General features: G+C 47.9%; 1 protein-coding gene across 3 annotated transcripts in view; it reads right to left on the reverse strand.

Annotated features, from left to right (window-relative positions):
* Positions 1-19,287, reverse strand: part of NAA40 (N-alpha-acetyltransferase 40, NatD catalytic subunit) — a 144,276-nt gene that overhangs the window by 16,909 nt on the left and 108,080 nt on the right. For all 3 annotated transcript variants that reach the window (XM_069645116.1, XM_069645115.1, XM_069645114.1), the window contains exons 4-6: positions 10,680-10,775; positions 7,427-7,585; positions 6,194-6,277 (exon numbers count right to left, since the gene is read on the reverse strand). In XM_069645116.1, the coding sequence (XP_069501217.1) occupies positions 6,194-6,277; positions 7,427-7,585; positions 10,680-10,775 (339 nt within the window). The remainder of the gene's footprint in view (positions 1-6,193; positions 6,278-7,426; positions 7,586-10,679; positions 10,776-19,287) is intronic.

Below are 19,287 nucleotides of genomic sequence, written 5' to 3' on the forward strand. Positions count from 1 at the left end.
CTGAACAGCAAGTATGAAGGGTTTACACGCGGGACACAGCTGGGGGGGGGGTGCTGTTGGGGCTCAAGGGAATGAGCATCGTACGTGAACTTCCTGGCCAAGGTGGGCAGGCTGGTGGTTCGGCCAAAAGCCAGTGATGGCGGGACTAATTGGCTGGACGCCGGGGTGGGGCGGTACTCAAAAGTTGGGGTTGTTCAGTTGGGGATTGGGGAAAGGGGGGCAGTTGGGGTTTCGTTCTAGGCCCACACGAGGGGCAGGGGTAGGAGGCGCGGGGGAACAAAATACTATCCAATGGGAGCATGCAGGGAAGAGCTATGGGGACAAGTTGACAGAGAGAGGAAATCCTAGATCATGACTGATAGTCTGCCCGCCCTGGGGGTGGGCTCCCTTAACATACGAGGCCTGAACACCCCTACGAAAAGATCCCTGGTTTGCAGGGAATTTCGACGGGCAAACCTCGATTTTCTCTTTGTGCAAGAGACTCACTGGCCACGGGGGAAGGAGCCCAAGATGCGGGGAGGAGGGATCGGGGAGGTCTTCAGCGCCTCCCACAAAGGCAAAGAGAGGGGGGTCGCCATTTTAGTAGCGAGGAACGTGGGTTTCGAGAATGAGGCCACGCTGAAGGACCCAGGGGGCCGCCATCTGCTAGTGCGAGGATCCCTGCAGGGGGCCCCACTCACCCTTGCCGTTATCTACGGCCCCAACGAGGGCCAAGCGCAATTCTGGGAGGAGGTGATCGATAAACTCAAGCATTTCGTCCAGGGAACAGTAGTGGTGGGGGGAGACTTCAACATGGTCCTGGACCCAGTCCGGGATAGGAAACGTGCGGGACAGCCCTCCAGAGCGGCAGACGAGATCATGGCTCGTAACTTCCAAAGGGTCAACTTAGAACTGGGCCTGGCGGACACGATTCCAACCCCCAGAACAGACGCCCCCTCTTTCACATATTATTCAGCAGTCCACATGTCCTTTTCCAGGATAGATTACATCCTAGTAGACGAGATCCTGCACCCATTCACTTCGGGCTACAGGGTCGACCCGGTCCCCTGGTCCGACTATGATCTGGTCCGCATCACTATAGCGAGGGGAGGGCTAAGCGATCGCAGGGGAAGGTGGAAGTGCAATGACTCCTTGTTGAAAGACTAGGTCCTAGCCCAGGAGGTTCTTGAGGCCATCACAGATTTTTTCGAAATCAACGACAATGGGGAGGTAGGTTCGCATACCTTATGGGACGCCTTCAAGGCTACCCTTCGGGGTGTCCTGATCAGAATGGGATCCCAGAAAAAGAGGGAAAGGGAGACCCAGAAAAGGGCTTTGAGGGCGAAGATTGCCCAACTCCAACCGGGGGCCCTCCCCACAGCCCCCTTGGACCGTGCTCAGGTGGCCGCTCTGGCCGACCACGGGCTCCAGCTGAGGAATCTCCTCCTCCACAAGACGGAGAGAAGTCTCCAACTGGTCAAACAAAAGTATTACGAAAAGGGAGACAGGGCGGACAAGATCTTGGCTTGGAAACTGAGGGAAGTTCAGAGAAGTAGAATGGTGAAGGCAGTGAAGAACGAGGCGGGTGTGGTGGGCCACGACACGCCCCACATTGGAGAGGCCTTCCGCCGATACTACGAGAAGTTATACTCCTCGGAATACAATGGGGATGAGGCGGAGATTGAGGGGTTCCTAAACTCTTTACAGATCCCGGCCCTGTCCAGAGAGATGGCGGAGGGGCTGGAGGGTCCGGTGACAGAGGACGAGGTGGAACGGGCGATCCGAGGCATGAAAGTGGGCACTTCCCCGGGGGAGGACGGGTATTCGGTCTACTTCTATAAAAGGTTCCGCTCGACCCTTTCCCCCCACTTGGTGAAGGTGTTCAACGCGGTGCTGGAGGGGGGTTCCCTCCCGGACTCCATGATGGAGGCAATCATAGTGGTTCTCCCCAAAGAGGGCAGGGACCCCGCGGAGTGTTCCTCTTATCGCCCAATTTCTTTGTTGAATATTGACATAAAAATCCTGGCCAAGGTGATAGGGGGGCGGGTGGAGGGGATCCTGCCGAAACTGATCCATGGTGACCAGGTGGGGTTCATCAGGGGAAGACAGGGCTCAGACAACATCCACAAAACTATTGATCTACTTCACTACGCCCAAGTGGCTGACCTAGACGCAAACGTCCTGTCCCTCGATTCGGAAAAGGCGTTCGACAGGGTGGAGTGGAGATTCATGGAACTCACCCTCTGCAAAATGGGCTTTGGGTCACACATTAGGGAATGGGTGGCGGCGCTATACAGGGCCCCAAGGGCTAGGGTCCAAGTGAACGGCAAGTTGTCAGAACCATTCCCCCTCTCGCGGGGAACAAGGCAGGGTTGCCCACTGTCCCCTTTGATCTACGTCCTCTCCATGGAACCCCTGGCCATTGCGGTTAGAGCTCACCCGGGCATAAGGGGGATGAGGCGAGGCGAAGTGGAATTCAAACTCTCCCTGTTTGCGGACGATATCCTGGCCTACCTGGTGGACCCGGTGTCCTCGCTTCCCCCCCCTCCTGTCCCTGATGACAGCTTTTGGTCGCCTCTCGGGCCTTAAGATTAATGCCTCCAAATCAGTTCTGCTCCCCATGAGATTCCTGGACCCGGTCTTAGATCCGCTGGTCAGCCTGGAGGGGATATCAATAGGGAAGGTCTCCATTAGATACCTGGGAGTCCTTCTCACCCGGGACCTGTCCAACCTCGCCCAGACCAATTATGACCCCGTAGTATCAAGAGTCACTGCCGATCTCAGGAGGTGGGGGGCAATGATTCTGTCATGGTATGGCCGGATGACGGCGGTGAAGATGAACATACTCCCACGCTTGCTATACCTCTTTACCGCCCTCCCGACTAAAGTCCCCGACCAAACCTTCAGGGTCCTCCAGAACGTGGTGCGGGAATTTATATGGCAGGGTAGGACCCCGAGAACCGCAAAGGCTATCCTGACCTTGCCGAGGGAGGAGGGAGGATTCGGGCTGCCAGACTTCCAACTCTACTTCTGCGCTGCCCAGCTGCGCGTACTTTTGGAACATATGAAAGAGGGGATGGGCACATACTGGTCGTATCTAGAGGACATGGACGCTCACCCGCTTAAGGTTCGGGACCTCCTTTGGGCCCCAAGCAAATTCATCCCGAACAGACTCAAATCACACCCAACTCTGGGAGTCCTCTGGGCGATCTGGAAGGAAGGGCCCCAGACGGCCCACTTAACAACATGGCCGTCACCAATGTCCTCGCTCTGGGGACACCCCCTCAAACTCGGTAGCAGGGGGTTCCGCAACGCACAGTCCTGGCCCGACTCAGGGTTGGAGTGGGCGGGGCAAGTGTTTAGGGAAGGAGAGTTTCTGCCCTATGGGGAATTGAGAGGGGCCCTGGGGCAGGGGTCCCTCACCATATTTGAATACCTCCGCTTGAAGGGAATCCTTGACGACCAATTCTGGGGACAGAATTTGAAAAGACAGCTGACCCCCTTCGAGAAATTCCTGGACACAGCGACCACCAGGAAGGGGGCGATCTCGGGGATGTACAGAATTCTGAACACTATTAACCTGGGGGAAAGGAGGAGATTCAGTGCCTTCTGGAGGGACTTGGCGGGGGAGGAGATCTCTGAGGACGCCTGGGCTAGGATATTTAAAATAGCCTTCCATGGGAACTTATTCACAGCGGACATGGAACACAACCTCAAGATCCTCCAGGGGTGGCATAGAGATCCCGCAAAATTGTCGAGGATGTTTGCGGGAGTGTCCCCCGCATGCCCGAGGGGTTGCGACCAGGTCGGTACAAGAGGGCACATGTGGTGGCACTGCCCGAAAGTACAGGCGTATTGGGTGGAGGTTAGAGGCTGGATCGCGGAAGTCTCGGAGGAGCTGCTCCCCCTAAACCCTCTAACAATGCTACTGGGCCTCCCCCCTGAGGACACGGACATAGCCAGATACCCAAGAATGTGGGAAACAATGCTGAGGGCGGGAAGGGTGGCCCTGGCCCAGAAATGGAAAAGCCCGGAGACCCCCTCAAAGGAGGACTGGTTAAAAAAAGTTAAAAACATGTTCCTGATGGATAAACTCACGGCAATGGTGAACAATGGTCTGAGCACATTCCAAGCCAACTGGTACGGGATACAGCAGGCATGGGGATGGGACGTTCATTGATCCACAGGGTAGAGTTACGGAAGGAACGGGCACCCACGCCCCGGGAGACGGCGGACGCTACACAGCCACACATGCAGTCAACGCTCAGACTCTTTCCCAAGCTCCGGATACATTGAGCTCTCTATGCGTCTCCTCACAAGAAGCACGTGCAAAGGGGACTAAGTTTGTTTGGGGGGGTGGGTTCGCGGGGGGGAGGGTCACCGGGCCTGTTATAAGTATAATTTTTCATCTTTGCTGAAAAGGTTTCATGCCCGTTTGTTCTGTTATGAAAATGCTAATAAAACAAAGTTTAAAAAAAAAAAAAACGGAGAAAAAAAGTCCCTCCACTCCGTTTAGCATGAGTTAGTACATTGTTTCATATTTACCATGCACCACAAAAATAGGGATTTCACACAGCTGCTGGTCTGAGATCCAACTCAAATGTTTATTGAGTGATAAGTTATAATTTATTATTTTGTCTCGTTTTAAATGTACGTCAAGTATTGGTATGATATGCAAGGGGAGAGGAGACATGTTGAAGTAGAAAGGGCTGTGGCGGCGCCGGATCTGCTTAAATCGGTTGTCCTTACGGCGCAGGACAGAACACATTGTGCTCGAAATCTGGTGGAGGTGACCTGCAGAGCTTGGTCACGTATGGAGCACAAAAAGGGAAGAGGTCCTCTATTCACCCAGACTCCTGCCCATACACATACCGGGGATCCCCATCACGAGTGAGACAAGGTTTGTGGCCATGGTGAGGAGACTGGGGGTGTCCTGCCTCGGCAAATTATTCCCTGGGGGGAGATTCATATCGATGGCTAACTAAAGGAATGGGAGGGTAGAGGGGGAGAGAACCGTCTGCCTTGGATAGATCCCTATACTATAGATTGAAAGTAAGCTTGCAACGGGTGTTCACAACATTTCCTGATCAATCTCAGGTTTCACACAAGTTGGATAAGGTGTTGAATGGCACTACAGGCCGCAAGGTGAAATCTGAATTATACGCTACATGCATTCAATCCAAAGCGGAAGCTGTAGTCACACCGAAGGGGAGGTGGGAGAAGGCCTTGGGGAGGGATATACCAGAAGACTTATGGAGATAACTGCTGTGAAGGCACTAGGAAAGGATCCATCAACACAATTTAAAACGTATTCATTTTAAATACTTGCATCAATTCTATTACACACCCACTAAATTGAAAGGATATTTCCCTGACACTTCCGGGAGGTGCATTTGATGTAATGCAGAGCAGGCGGATTTCCTCCATGTAGCCATATATCAGTACTGGGAGCAGGTGTTGACGCGATTGTGGCGTCACAGGACAGGCAATAGACCCAGAGCCACCGATCGGCCTGTTTGGGGTATACCAAGGGAATCCCCTAAAATACTAGGGAACAGGTTGCACTGCTACTCCCGTTAGCTAAAAGATGGGTGGTGATGCAGTGGGGAGGGAGTCCCTAAGATATCACAGTGGCGAGATTATAAAAAGTATTGTATAGACATGGAAAACGGGTGGGGGTCGATGACTAAGTCGGTGTCACGCTAGCAACATGTGGGATGCATACACACTTTCTGATTCGGCAACCTGATACTGATTGGCAAGAGGAAACATGCAGGACTGTTAGGACCAATACAGTGGAATACCCATTGAACATTGCAAATGACTGGGCTTCATTTTATGGTGTATATATGTTCAAGATGGAATTGTATGTGACAACCAGAACTCATGCTGAGGTGTGCCAGGGGTTGGGAAGGGTAGAGGGAATGTTGGCACTGGATGCCTTTTGTTGTTAATGTCTTAAGAAATGTTGATAAAAAGAATTAAAAAAAAACGAAACAGTGGTTAAGAAGCAGAGGTGTCTTGTGAAAAAGAACGGTGGTATGGGCGATAACAAGGCACACACAACGCAGCAACTATGGAAAACCATGTAGTGTGGCAGCTGCTATAGCTCATTTGGTGAAATCACATCCAGTGCCTGCAGAGTAGACATGTGACCAACACTTCACTCAGCAATACCCACATAGGTGAAAAGCATAAACGGCACTCCGCTCACCTGTTCGCCATCAACTGAAGAATCTGTATAAGGAATTTTCCCAGACCTTTCCTCCGCACCTTGCTTTCCAACTGTGCCTCATAGCTGTGGAAAAAGAGACGGTCACACTTGCTCTGAATGGCATAGAATTCAATGAATCCTTTCAGAAGGCCTGTCCAACATGTGGCTTTTCTACATCACGGACAGGGCGTGAGCCCCAGAAAGCAGAGCAGGTGACTTTGTGGAAAGGGTGCCGTTTGTCACAACTATACGGCCACCCAGTTACCAGCAAAACGCTTATTAGACAGCCATTTGTCCTTTTGAACAAAACTAAAAAGGACACATTTGAATGAGAGAAATGCAAAGAGCAGGAACCAAACCAGTTAAAAGCATGTTGTTGCTGCCTGAGACACTATCTTTGTGCAGGAACAGAAGCAAGAGCATTAAGCTTTGCCATGTACATTTCTTTAAAAGATAATTGGCCCTGTAGGACACTGAATTCAGTCTGATCAGAGTAAGCTGCAGTTTGGGAATTATTAACTGGTAGTCTTACTCTTGCTTGACAGTGTGACTATAGGACCATCTTGGATCCTGACAAGGGCGGTCCTACTCATAAAACAGCATCAATGTACAATCCCGGCCAAGCGTAATAGGGAATTAAGCTAGGAGTAGTACCCAAAGCCATCCAAAGTAAGAAGAGCAATCAGATGACGAACACACACAAAAGGGCCAATTTGCTGTGATGCTGCCAAGCATGGGGATTTTGATCCACAGTTTAAAGCCATGTGGTTGGCCACATCTGAATTAGATCCGAATTTCTGCTGAAGTCGGATTGGATTCTCAAACAAGCAGCAGCATCAGTGATCAAATTAGTTTCACTATGCTTAACATGCTGGAAGCAGGGTCTGCATCACGTTTGAAATTGTGGTAAAGCACTAGTTACACAAAACATGTAAATATATATATATATATTGAAAGCAATTCCTTCAAAAAACACATTCATAATGCATTTCCCCAAGCTTCCTAAGGATTAGAAGTCAAAGTAAAAGTTACCCAATATGCTTCCATGGTTGACTAAATATTACCTGCCTATGCGGAAAGGTACAACTTTGCCATCAAAAGTTCTCACGTTTCTCCCAGTGCTGTGGCTGGACAACACTGCTAAAACAGAGCCTGGACCCCACAGCACAACCCACCTAGGCTAGGGCTTAGGGTAGAGGCTTGGTCATAGTCCATACTGAGCCCAACACTTACCAGTATAATACTTCGTCACCGCACTCTACATCGAAGCGGAAGTGGATGAACGCCACAGGCACAGAGCCGTCCTCCCGCGCCACAAGGTACCAGGCACGATCATCTGTCATTTCGTCTCGCTTTTCCCGGTCCTTCCAGCCCCACTCGCTCTGCTCATATCTGCAAGCAACACAAAGAATGTGTTTGCGACCATATTTAAAAACAGACAGATACAAAGACATTTCTGTTGCATAGATGGCATTTATTCAACCAGAAAGCTATCCTTCAAGCCCTTGCCTATCAGCTTGTTTCACCAGGGGCAGATGGCCATTCCAGTCCCAATTATAGAAAACCACATGTCTCAGAGAGTTCTTCAGAACTCGGGCTCCTGAAGATGGGATGGCTTGGGAATACACTTGTCTGAGGCAGTAACAGATCTGGTGAATCAAGATAGATTGCCATAAAACAAAGTTGTTGCTGTAGAGCAGCCACATTCATTGTGGCATAAAGTGCCAGTCTGAGGCCAGAAAGATGGCTAGAGGCAAGTAAAGGGGCTTTTGCAAGGCCCTCTGTGTTTGAGTATTTCATACCCATCACCAGAAGGGCTGTGTACAAATCGTTCTATCTGAATGATAAGACATGGTTCCAACCAAGAACAAAAATCTGTGGGTCCCAAGGGTAGACAAGGCTCAGGGACACCAGCCATCTTCCCTCAAACAAAGTGAGATGGCTGGTGGCCACATGTAGGTAGTCCAAAAAGAGAACACTACACAGGTATACTGAAAAATACACACTTAACTAAAAAGTTCAAATGAGTCCTTACCCAACACAGTGTGCGATAATATAAATGACTATCTGTTGGTAAATCCTATACAGAGCGAGCCGGGAAGGAGGGGAGTATCCCTATACATAAGCAACACATTACATAATCCTAATAAGGACCCGAAAAGGACAATACATGAACCATCGCAGTTGTTTCCCTACAATCTCTAAAATATAGTCAACTCACAAGTAAACCAGAAGTGTAAGAGTGAAGAGGTTAAACAATGCCTAGAGGGGCACCAAAATCAAACACCAACATGCATTAGCAGATTTCAAATGGTTTTCATTCACTAATGTTAATAGGTGGAAACAAAATAACCAAGCGAGGTACTGTTACCCAATACATTTCTATGGTCAGGAGCTTAATGCTGTGATCATAGGTACCAGTTAAAAATCCAGTCTTTGGTGGGAAACTCTAGGGACACAGGAAAGGTCTGAAGTCAGGAAATATCTCTATTCCAATCACTTTGCATAGTTTCAACGTTTGTATAAGATTTCCCCACAGGCAATAATGGGACCATAAAATCCATAGACCAGCTAGGTTTCAGAGTTCCAGAGGTGCAGCCAAAGAAGCAACCAATTCCAGGGGACACTAAAAAGAATAACCTTTGAAGAGTTCCAGCTCAAGGTTCAGGAGCCAGCTAGAGAAGGGTGAAAGCAAAGCAGGTTTCAGACCAACATCGTCTCATTGGTAAATTGCAGAAGGGTTCCCGCAAATCCCTACTACTCCTAGACCAAGGGGACTGCTCGGACAGAGGGAGAAGTACGCTTCATGCCAGTCACTTAGGATTCAGCCCAGAAACGGCAGACCTGGTAAGACAGGGTTACCTTCTCAGGGCTGGGACAAAGGATCTGGTGCCCAGGGATGTGAGCCCACGCCCGACGACGATGCAAATAGACTAAATGAACATTCCTGTACTCAGGAAGACAACCCACCAGAAGCAGCAAAAGAGAAGGCCCGATAAAGACTGAAGAACCAGACCAAGAGGATATAGCGGGCTCGAAGGGCAACAGTGTGCAGCCAGCCAACAAACACGCAGCATGGGTAACAGAGACGAGACCCCAAAATGGAGCAGGGGTTGCCTCGTGGTGAGCAATACAAAGGTCACCTGGATCAGCACATAAATTAGTGCTGACATAGGTCTGCACGCCAATCACACGAGGCAAGTAAGCAAAGGTTTTGGCAGCAATCAAATTAGGTTGGCCCTAAAAACTGCCAGACACTCAAGTACACCCACACAGGATGTGTATTGGTATGTCTCAAGCATACTGTCCAGGGTCAGATCTTAAAACATGCAATTGTGCCCAATAGCTACAACACTGGTAACATTGGGCTACCAATGTAAAAATGAATACACCAATGGTGAAGCCAAAAATTAAATTAATTACAGCTGCCACTGGTTCTATGTGTTAATATCCCCACAAAAATATTGCCATACAGGAATGGCACCATATTTTTGCAGCGATATTAACCCATTAAACCTGCGGGGGACACCCCTGCAACCCCCATATTATTTTAAAGGGAGCAGGGGACACTCCCACTCCCATTTACAACAAATATTATCCCCACCAACAATATTGCCAATGGCTGTTCCCGACACCCATATATATATATATATGGCGATATTATTGGTGGGGATAATATTACCCGATACCCTGCCACCAACCCGTTCCCCAAAACAACTTTAGGTGAAAGAATCACATTGGGACCAAAATGGAATGAATACAAAGTCCCAGTGTGTTGTGCAATTACCCCCATTGTTCCAAACTTCGTTGGAAGCTGGACGAGTAGGCCAGCTCCGAATCAGGCACATTACAACAGTCAAACTATTAAGGGTCACCACATTTAAACCACACCTGGCAAATACCCAGGATGAATCAGCAGTGAATGACAAACACATTCAGCCAGCCAGACCCAGCCATGTCTACTTCAAGCTCCTAACTGGAGTACCTAAAAGGTCAAAACCCTGTACGGCTCAGTGCGTTTCGCCTGTGGGCAACAGAAAACACCTTGCCATTTTAATGGGTGCCAGCAAGTACAAGACTTTGTTCCCTGTAAAGTAAACACTGCTGAGGCTTGCAGCCTTCCAAAACAGTACAAAGAAGGCACCAGTTGGCAACTTTAAATCGAGCTACGCAAAGCACATTGCTCAGGGAAAGAAGACTACAGAGGGCGTTTGGTGCTCCGTGACCTGGGAGAGGTTGGAGGGTCTCATAGGGGGACCGTATCACCACCAGCAAAGCCCTGGTTGGGGCCTCTGTGAGGAAAACAAAGCAAACAAATTCAGTGAACCAGTGGGAGGGCATGTTGTGGTTTCCTGCCACTATAACATTCACAAACTTGTAACTGCCACATGTACAAATCATTTATACACAAAGCCCCACTACTGCACAGAGGTCACCCGCTAGTAAATCCACCACAATCTGGCCCCATTGCAAGGGCATAACTTACAAAGTCTGCATGTTGGTTTTAGTGAGTTCATAAGCCCAGTCCACTGTTGCTGGATCGAGCCCAGACACTTTTTTGCACTCAATGGAGACATTTAATCTGTAAAAAAGTGGAGAGGCATGGTTAGAATGGACAACAGCAATATTCACACAAACATTTGAATGCATTCCAAGCGGCAGAAGAAACCAACATTAAAGTTCACAAACTAGAAGGTAGGAGGCTCGGCCACTGACATTTCTCATAAGAGGATGTTTATAACATAGGTAATAAAGCAAGGAATACATGTGCACTGCTACATATGCATTAAGGAGCAGCAACACAGGATGAAGCTTTGGTTTAGAGGAAGGGTCAACCCATTGCACCATTTACAGCAACAGAGTCACTGACCAGGTTTAACATTCAGTTGTAACACATGGAAAATCAATTATACTATTCAGCTTGCCCATTTTCCATGGGTACGTGTGAGAAAAACACAGGACTTGACTTTTCTAAGATTGCTTGGCTGCATGACACACAAACACCTACTAGACCACGAATAGGATCAGTCACCAGCACCGACAAGCTAGAATCCTGGCTTCGGTTTATCCAGAATCATAACATATGAATGCCCTAAGGAACACAGGGCATGTTAAGCGTGTCATAAAAGGCTATTCTTCATGGTTGAATATGCATGGGCTTCAGTCTGAATATAAAACCTCTTGTGTATTGAGTGATGCTTTAACTGTTGATAGCTGCGCACAGAACCCCTTACCACAACTGGTGCTTTCTCCTTAGCCCCTCCACCTGGTTTTAGGGACAGTTTTCTTAAGTCCAACTAATTGCTTCATAAAACCATATCGGAGGCAGTAAAATAACTACTCCCAGTAGAAGGCTGTCCCAGCTGAAAGTTGGTAGCACGGACAGAGCAGGCAGGCTTATCTTAGATGGGAGAGTGGGCTGTAGCTTGGTACAAAGAAATTGTAGCATACGTATCAGCCAAAGAAACACTGAAAAACTATGAATAAATAGTTTATTTAAATACAAGTAGGCCAAGACGAATCTTGGGTAAGTACTATAACATATTGAACACAATTACAAAAACCAACTCAATAACTATGGTATACAAACCATGGTATAACCTTATTTAGAGGAGCATTAAGTAAGCGAGTCAAATCTAATACATTCAGATTAGCAATATACTATTCCTGGGGAATAAAACCAGGTTAGGTATACTTTTAACAGTAATTCACGAGTAGGAGAGCCTAGCGGTCATGCCGTGACACTCCCGTTGTAGAAATCACTCAAGAGACCAATCCTGCTAAAAGTACACACCTTGCAACATTACTTTTTAGAACACAACTCTTACTTTCTGGAGGGTCCTTTAAGTATGAACATTCAATAACTGTTTCAGAATGCACTTAGCAATTCAGGGAAAGCACAACCCAACTACAGTTTAAGAAAAGACACAATGGGTTTCAAGGTAAGTAATTGACCCATTGGTGCACAACTATTCGCTACCTAATAGCTAGTTGTACCCAGTTTACTTTTCAGAAGGGTACAATACAGTTTCAAAGGCAAAGAAGAGCTTTAGGAAACTATTTTCGAATAGCACTACACCAATTCAGGGAAAGCACAGCCCAGCGTTACAGGTTTAGAAGAGCAGCAGCTATTCAAGTACAGATCCATATACTTTTTAGAGAGGCTACAAGCTACTCAAAGACGAAGTATTAACTTCCAGACTAGTTTAGGTCTATATAAAATTAGATCAGGGAAAGCAAAATCCAAATGGTACACTTTAGGAATGACAATCTGTTATTCAAGGTAGGTAAACCCTATTGGTATGCTTTAACACCTATCCAGTTAAGAATAATAAAATAGTACCAACACGTATTACTTTTTAGAATGTGGGACACTATTCAAAGTAAGTAAAGCAACTTATATACTTTTTACAGGTGACTGCTTTGATAGTAGTGGCTCGCGCCCACAACTTACAGGAAAATGACAGTAATGACAGTAATGCCAGTTCCACTGCTTAAATAGTAGTGGCTTGCACTAGAAATTGTTACAGTTACAACACTAACTCAACAACAAGCAAGTACTCTTACACTTGTTCTAGTTTTCAAGACAGAAGCTTTATCTTTTGTAGTCCTTCCCTGGTGTATAGCATTCTCAGAGGCAGAGGAGGGACCCTAGATGTCTAGGAGCCAGCTCTAGGCAGGTCAGGATAGGGTTCAGTTGCAAGAAAGTCAGAGGATATCTTCAACAAGTATTAGCTTCAGAATTAATTAAGGGACTTCACAGAATGAACCCTATATGCATGCCAGCATTAGGCCTGGGTGAATCGTATGGGCAACCTCCTAAACACTATCACCCACTCAGCCTCACAGGATTCACACAAGGCTTAAGGTAAGTGTTACCCAAACCAACACAGAACCTTAGGAAAAAGGAAGAGCTTCTGGGTGGATGCCTTCAGGATGCAGCAGCACAGGACCCAGTCCCTGGATTCTTGGACTGGAGACGAAAGAAACAGGCACTCGGTGGGAACTTGCAGCATCAGTAGCCAGAGGCGGCTTTCAGCAACGCATTCTTCTCGGATTCTCGCGGCTCTGTGGATTTGGCACCCATCACTGGTCAGATTATATATTCGGTTCTGCACTCTCATGAGGGGACTTCAGGGATTCAAATCGTGTCTCTGGAGGTCCAGCTGGAGTCCAAAGTTTCGGATGGGTTCTGACCGGAAAACCATGCACTGCACTCAGGCTCGAGATCCCCCCCCGGTATTTGCGTTTTGCAGCCCAGCAAGGTCACAGCATGTTGAGGGATGGCTCGTTTTGCAGGTTTTCTCAAGACTAGTGAATTTCACCAGCCTCTGGGTAGGAATCATCACGTTCGGGACCCCCATGTTGACTGGAAGGAAGGGTTGCATCAGGCTCTGGTTACACAGCAGGCTCTCTGGTCGCTGGAAATGGCTAGACGTCTTTTCTTACTCTTCGAATTTGGTTCCAGTGGTCGACTTCTCGGCAACTTCCAGGTTCAGAGTATTTATAAAGGAACTACAGCACAACTTCTCTAAACTCTCCCTGCAGTTTACAGAAAATGTCTGGCTGTCCAATCAGGACAGCCAGCCCCACAGTGGGAACTGGCTCCTTTCAGACAAGGTGAAAGAGAAAGGGCTGCAGAGTTCTGGACTCCTCCCTCACTTCTTGCCTTCTCAGTCACTCTGGAGACTTGGTGGGGAATACAAAGGATTCCTGCCGAAAACTAGACTACAACCAAGGTAGTTCCCGCCTAGAATGGCAGAAAACCTCAAACAATAAGCACACGAGAAATGGTGAAAAAAGTAAGAGCCCACCATTCTAGCAGAATGGTGGCCCTCCTGTACATTACCGAGACTGATTTGACAGCCTGCGAGTAATGACTAAAAATCATTAAAGTAGTTACACTGCCATCAGGCAGTCAAGTAAACTTGCAATTGTAACATCAAAATTACCAGGTAACTAAAACAGGGATATATTGTATCCTCCCAGTACGCCACATAAGGTGGGGTGTGCTGGCTCGCTAAAACTAATTTAAAAAAAGGGGGTGTGAATCCCACTTGGGAACAAGTACTTCACCCAAAATGAATTAAAAGGAAGCCACTGCATTTAAAAATGCTGTGTGCTCCAATAGTACTTTACAGTTAGGCCAAAGTTATAGGAAACCAACTCAAATCAACTATGGAGAGACACACAAAGGTCGCCCATAAACAGAGTAAAAGACTAGGGGAGAGGGAGAAAAAGATTCCCACTCACCTAAGAAGGGACAAATAATGAAAGTCCAGCATAATGTCCTGGGGTTGACACAGGTCAGGAAAATTTATCAAAAATGTAAATCTTACCCAACACCCGCCCCCCAAAAAAATCCTAACAATGCCCTCAAGATCTTTCGTTTCTGCAGCATAAAGCATGCACATGAGCTAACTTACATACTCCCAATGCATTGATTAGTGGTTCAGACCTGGAGGTAAATGCCCAGTGATTGCTACTGCAGAATGCCCATGGTCAGACCATTCCTTTCTCTTTGGTATCCACATTCAATCCTTCTCCCAGTGTGTATCCTAAGAGGGACGTAGCTATGAAATGCGCCATCCACAAATTAACTCCAGTCGATTGTCCCTTACATGGAACAACTTAATGCTGCACTTGGTTCCTGATCTCGACGCTTGGTTGCCCGTTATTCTAAATGCCTTGGTCTAGCAGCCAACCATATCACTCCAGTCAGGGTCTGTAGAGAAACAACCAATCCAGCTCGACCCCAAAATTAGAACTCTGAGCTACAATGAATAAAAAAGGTACTGGCAGAAGTCTCTGCTGGCTAGTGATAAAGTTAGATGCAGTATAGCCTTATCCGTTTATGAGAAGGCCACTTTGCTAAAAAAAGGTCTTTTGATACTCGCATTAACACCTCTTCCAACTCCAAGCACCGTTTCACGATCTTTTCCCCTGCAGTTACTGTCGTGAAAGAAAGAATGGTGCGTGAAGATCCAAAAGGCCTTGTTCTGGAAAGTATACTCCTAGCACATGAAAGCCTCTACTCTGCCTCCCATCGAGACCAGTTCCACCCCCTCTACCAGCATAAACCTCTGAGTTCAGAGAGGTGTCTGCCGAAGATATCACAGAAACCCTGTGTGGCCTTATAAACCCACTAGCTGCCCTGATTATGATAGTCCTTGGCTAGTGCTACTTTCATAAACCTATCTTTTCGTTCAGCTCAGGTGCCAGCACATGTAAATAAAAAAGGGTTGGATCACTTAAGAATCCCAACGTCGCATCCAACTATAGAGCTATAGCCAATGCCCCTTTTCTTTTGAAAATATTGGATCGGGTAGCTTACCTTCAAATTCAATGCCACCTTGAAACACACAACTTACTGTTAGGACGGATTTTCTATACTCTGGCCTGGCAGACAGATGTATAGAAGGCCAACCTAGTATTGCTACAATGACAACTCTGGGAGCTGTAGCCAAACCAGTTCAAAGGTAGCAAGGCAAGTGGTCTAGGTTAAGTCAAGAGGTGGTGAGCTTGTAAGGGGTCCACAATGAGCAAACATAGTGAAGCAGTCAAGTAAAAGCATTTCTGATGATTGTATCCGCTTAGATTCACATGCTGTGCATAAAGTACGACATCCAGTGGTAACCAGAGTATTGCATCTGGTCTTTCGAGAATCGAAAGGTGACGTCGACATGGGCGTGCCTGTAACACTATCCCTATGTGACGTGTAGTGTACTCAAAAACCCTCAGGCCCCGAGGTCCCTCTGATTGTATTTTTCCTGCCGTGAGGGAGCCTTATGACTATCGTGAGTGAGTACAGAAAAGAGAGAAAGTAGTAAGCCGTCTATGTTCCCTCCATCTGAGAGGGGAGAAGGGGTGGGCGCATGTGAATCCAAGCAGATACAATCATCAGAAATGCGTTTACGGTAAGTAAGGCATGTCTTTGGATGCTTATTAATCTGCTTAGAATCACATGCTGTGCATAGACTAGCGAGCAGTACCCGGAGTTGGAGGTGGGCTGTGAGAAGGAACAGTAGGGAAAAGATGTCTTATTACTGCTTTTCCCACCTGAGAATCGGACCTAGAATGTGTGTCTAGGCAATAGTGTTTTGTAAGGGTGTGTACAGAACTCCAGGTTGCCGCTTTGCAAATGGACTCTAGGGGAACATTTGCAATGAATGCTATGGAAGCCCCAGTGCCTCGAGTAGAATGCGCTCTAGGCTTGAAGGGCAGTTCTCTCTTAGCAAAAGTGTGATGCATTTGACAACCCACCTTGAGATTGCGGATTTAGAGACAGGATCTCCTTCTCTACTAGCTGCCACCGAAAGGAAAAATTGTTTTTTCTTTCTCAGTGGTTTAGTTCTGTCCAGGTAAAACAGGACTGCCCTACGCACATCTAGTGTGTGTGTAGGCTTCTTCCGGCCATGTTAGTAGGGTTCTGGAAGAAAGTAGGCAGTTCCATTGATTGGTACACATGAAACCTGGAGATAAATTTAGGCGCAAATTGAGGGCGAGTGTGCAGAACCACCTTATCTCTGTGAAATGTAATGAAAGGTTCTAGAACTGAGAGGGCCTGTAGTTCACTAACCCTTTTAATAGAAGTGATGGGCACTATTCCTAGTGCCCATTACTTCTATTAGAAGGGCTAGCGTCTTATAGGTAGATCGTTGAGACTTGCTTTTATGCAGAGGTTCAAATGGAGACCCCATAAGTTTGGTTAATACCACATTCAGGTCCCATCCGGGAGCTGGATTAGAAATAAGGGGGGGGGGTGAATCCTCTTGACTTCTTCCATGAAAGCCTTAATAACTGATATCTTCCACCACAACACCTTCTGTTGTGACGTAGTGTAGGCTGAAAGAGCAAGTAAGAGCATAAACAAATTTCCCTGACCATGTGATCCAGAGTCCATTCCCCTTTAACAGTTCTGGGGGTACCTGGAGGCGTAGTCTTGGCATTAAGCGTTTTCCAGAGTTGCGAACAGGTCGATCTCTGGGAAGCCCCATTCTGCGAAGACGATGTCTTCGTGTAATCGCCATTCGTGGGAAATCTCTGCGGAGTACGTCTGATAGAAGATTGAGTTCCCCTGCAACATGCGTTTGAGAGCCTACTTCCAAATGGTTTGGGACAGTTTGGAGAGCAAGTGCCCCCCTGTTTGTTCAGATAGTACATGGCCGTGGTGCTGTCGTTGAGGATCAGGACTGTCTTCCCCTGCAGTTGTGCCTGAAAGGCTTTCAGTGCTTTGAATACTGCTAACAGTTCCAATAGATTTATGTGGTTGGATGCTATGTCTGACGACCAAATTGAGCGTTGTTTGTTGAAGCAGGTGAGCGCCCCACCCTGTGAGATGTGTCTAATGAGAGTGGCCTCCACTGCGGGGGTGGTGAAGGATTTTCCCTTCAAGAGGTTCTCCGTCGACCACCACAGCAGCGAGAGAACGAGGGCTGGCTAGACAACCACTAGATCATCCCACTGTCCGCTGGCCTGACACCACTGGCTGTTGAGCCACTCCTGCATTGGACGCAAGCACGCGCCAGGAACCAAATAAATGCATGACACCATCATTCCTAACAGTCGCATTGCCTTGCGCACCGTCACCTCTCGACTGGCTACACAGTGAGGGATTTGAAACAGGTTTTGGACCCTCTCGTCAGAGGGGAACACAAGGCGGTCCTTTGTTCGAATTAGAGCCCCTAGGAACTGCTTGACTCGACTTGGGTCTAAGCTGGATTTCTTGTCGTTGATGGAGAATCCCAGGCTGAATAAAAGGTCTATTGTCTTTTGGGTATTAGAGAGGCAGGTCTCGTAAGAGTCCCCTGTTATGAGCCAGTCGTCGAGGCAAGGATAAACCGGGATGGATAGCCTGCACAGGTGTGCTTCTGCCACTACCCTTGTAAATACCCTTGGTGCTGAGGCTATGCCAAAGGGTACTACTTTGAACTGATAGTCCTTGTCTTGTATCATGAATCTGAGGTATTTTCTGTGTGCTGGCAACATTGAAATATGAAAGTATGCATCTTGCATGTCCAATGTTGCCATGTAATCCCCCTGTGTGAGCAGGCGGATGACCTCCTGCAGAGCGACCATACGAAACATTTGATGTTTGACAAATTTATTCACTGGGCGCAAATCTAGTACAGGGCGCATGGTGAGATCCTTTTTGGGTACAAGGAAGTACACTGAATAAATACCCTTGTTTACCTGTAGAAGAGGTACGGCTTCTATGGCGCACTTTTCCTGCAGGGTCTCGACTTCTTGTAGCAGGATGCACAGATGTTCTGGCATCAGGCGTATTGAACGTGGAGGTCTGAATTGGGGGGACCGGCAGAATTCTATACAGTACCAGTCGGCAAGGGTCTTGAGTACCCACTGGTCTGTAGGTATCCCCTCCCATGCTTCAAGAAATGTTAGCCGGCCCCCGACCGGGAGGGGACGCGGATCTGTGGGTCATTTTTGGCCTGAGGCTAGGGAGCCTCCCCTTCCTTTCCCACATCTTGACCTTTGGGGATATGGGGTGGTGTAGCTGCTGGTTCCTTGGGGAGAGGACCAATTATTTCCCCAAGCCGTATTGGTTCCGAGGGAAACGTTGGCCACGAAAGGAATGTCTAGATCCGCTCCCCCCTGCTTGGGGAAGGCCTCTGGGTGATCTGATCGAGGGTCTTGAGGGTGTCATGCTCTTTCGAGCGCTTCCTCCACTGCCTTTCCAAATAGATTAGTCTCCTCCACCGGCTGATTTATTAGTGAAGCTTGTGTCTCTGGTTTGAAACCAGAGTTTCGTAACAATGCGTGCCTCTTCAGGAGGGTACCTTGAGCCAAGGACCTGCCAGCTGTCTCTGCTGCATCCAAAGTATTTTTTAGGATACTCTGATTAACTGGTCTGCCCTCTGCTACCGTGGAGAGCAGGCGAGCCTGCAGCAGTTCAGGGACTTCTTGAAGGCCCTCCTGTAGCATGGCCCATTGTGCGTCGGCATAGCTAGCCAACAAACTTGTGTTATTTGTGATGTGAGTGGAAAAAGCTGCGGCAGCCGTGACCCTTTTCCCTAGAGCGAATAGCCTCTTGCACTCCTTGTCCAGGGGTGCCTCCCCAGTTGATAAGGGAACCT

The sequence above is a fragment of the Ambystoma mexicanum genome, chromosome 2p (genome assembly GCF_040938575.1).
Source record: "Ambystoma mexicanum isolate Mex_15411 chromosome 2p, UKY_AmexF1_1, whole genome shotgun sequence".
Taxonomy (NCBI): domain Eukaryota; kingdom Metazoa; phylum Chordata; class Amphibia; order Caudata; family Ambystomatidae; genus Ambystoma; species Ambystoma mexicanum.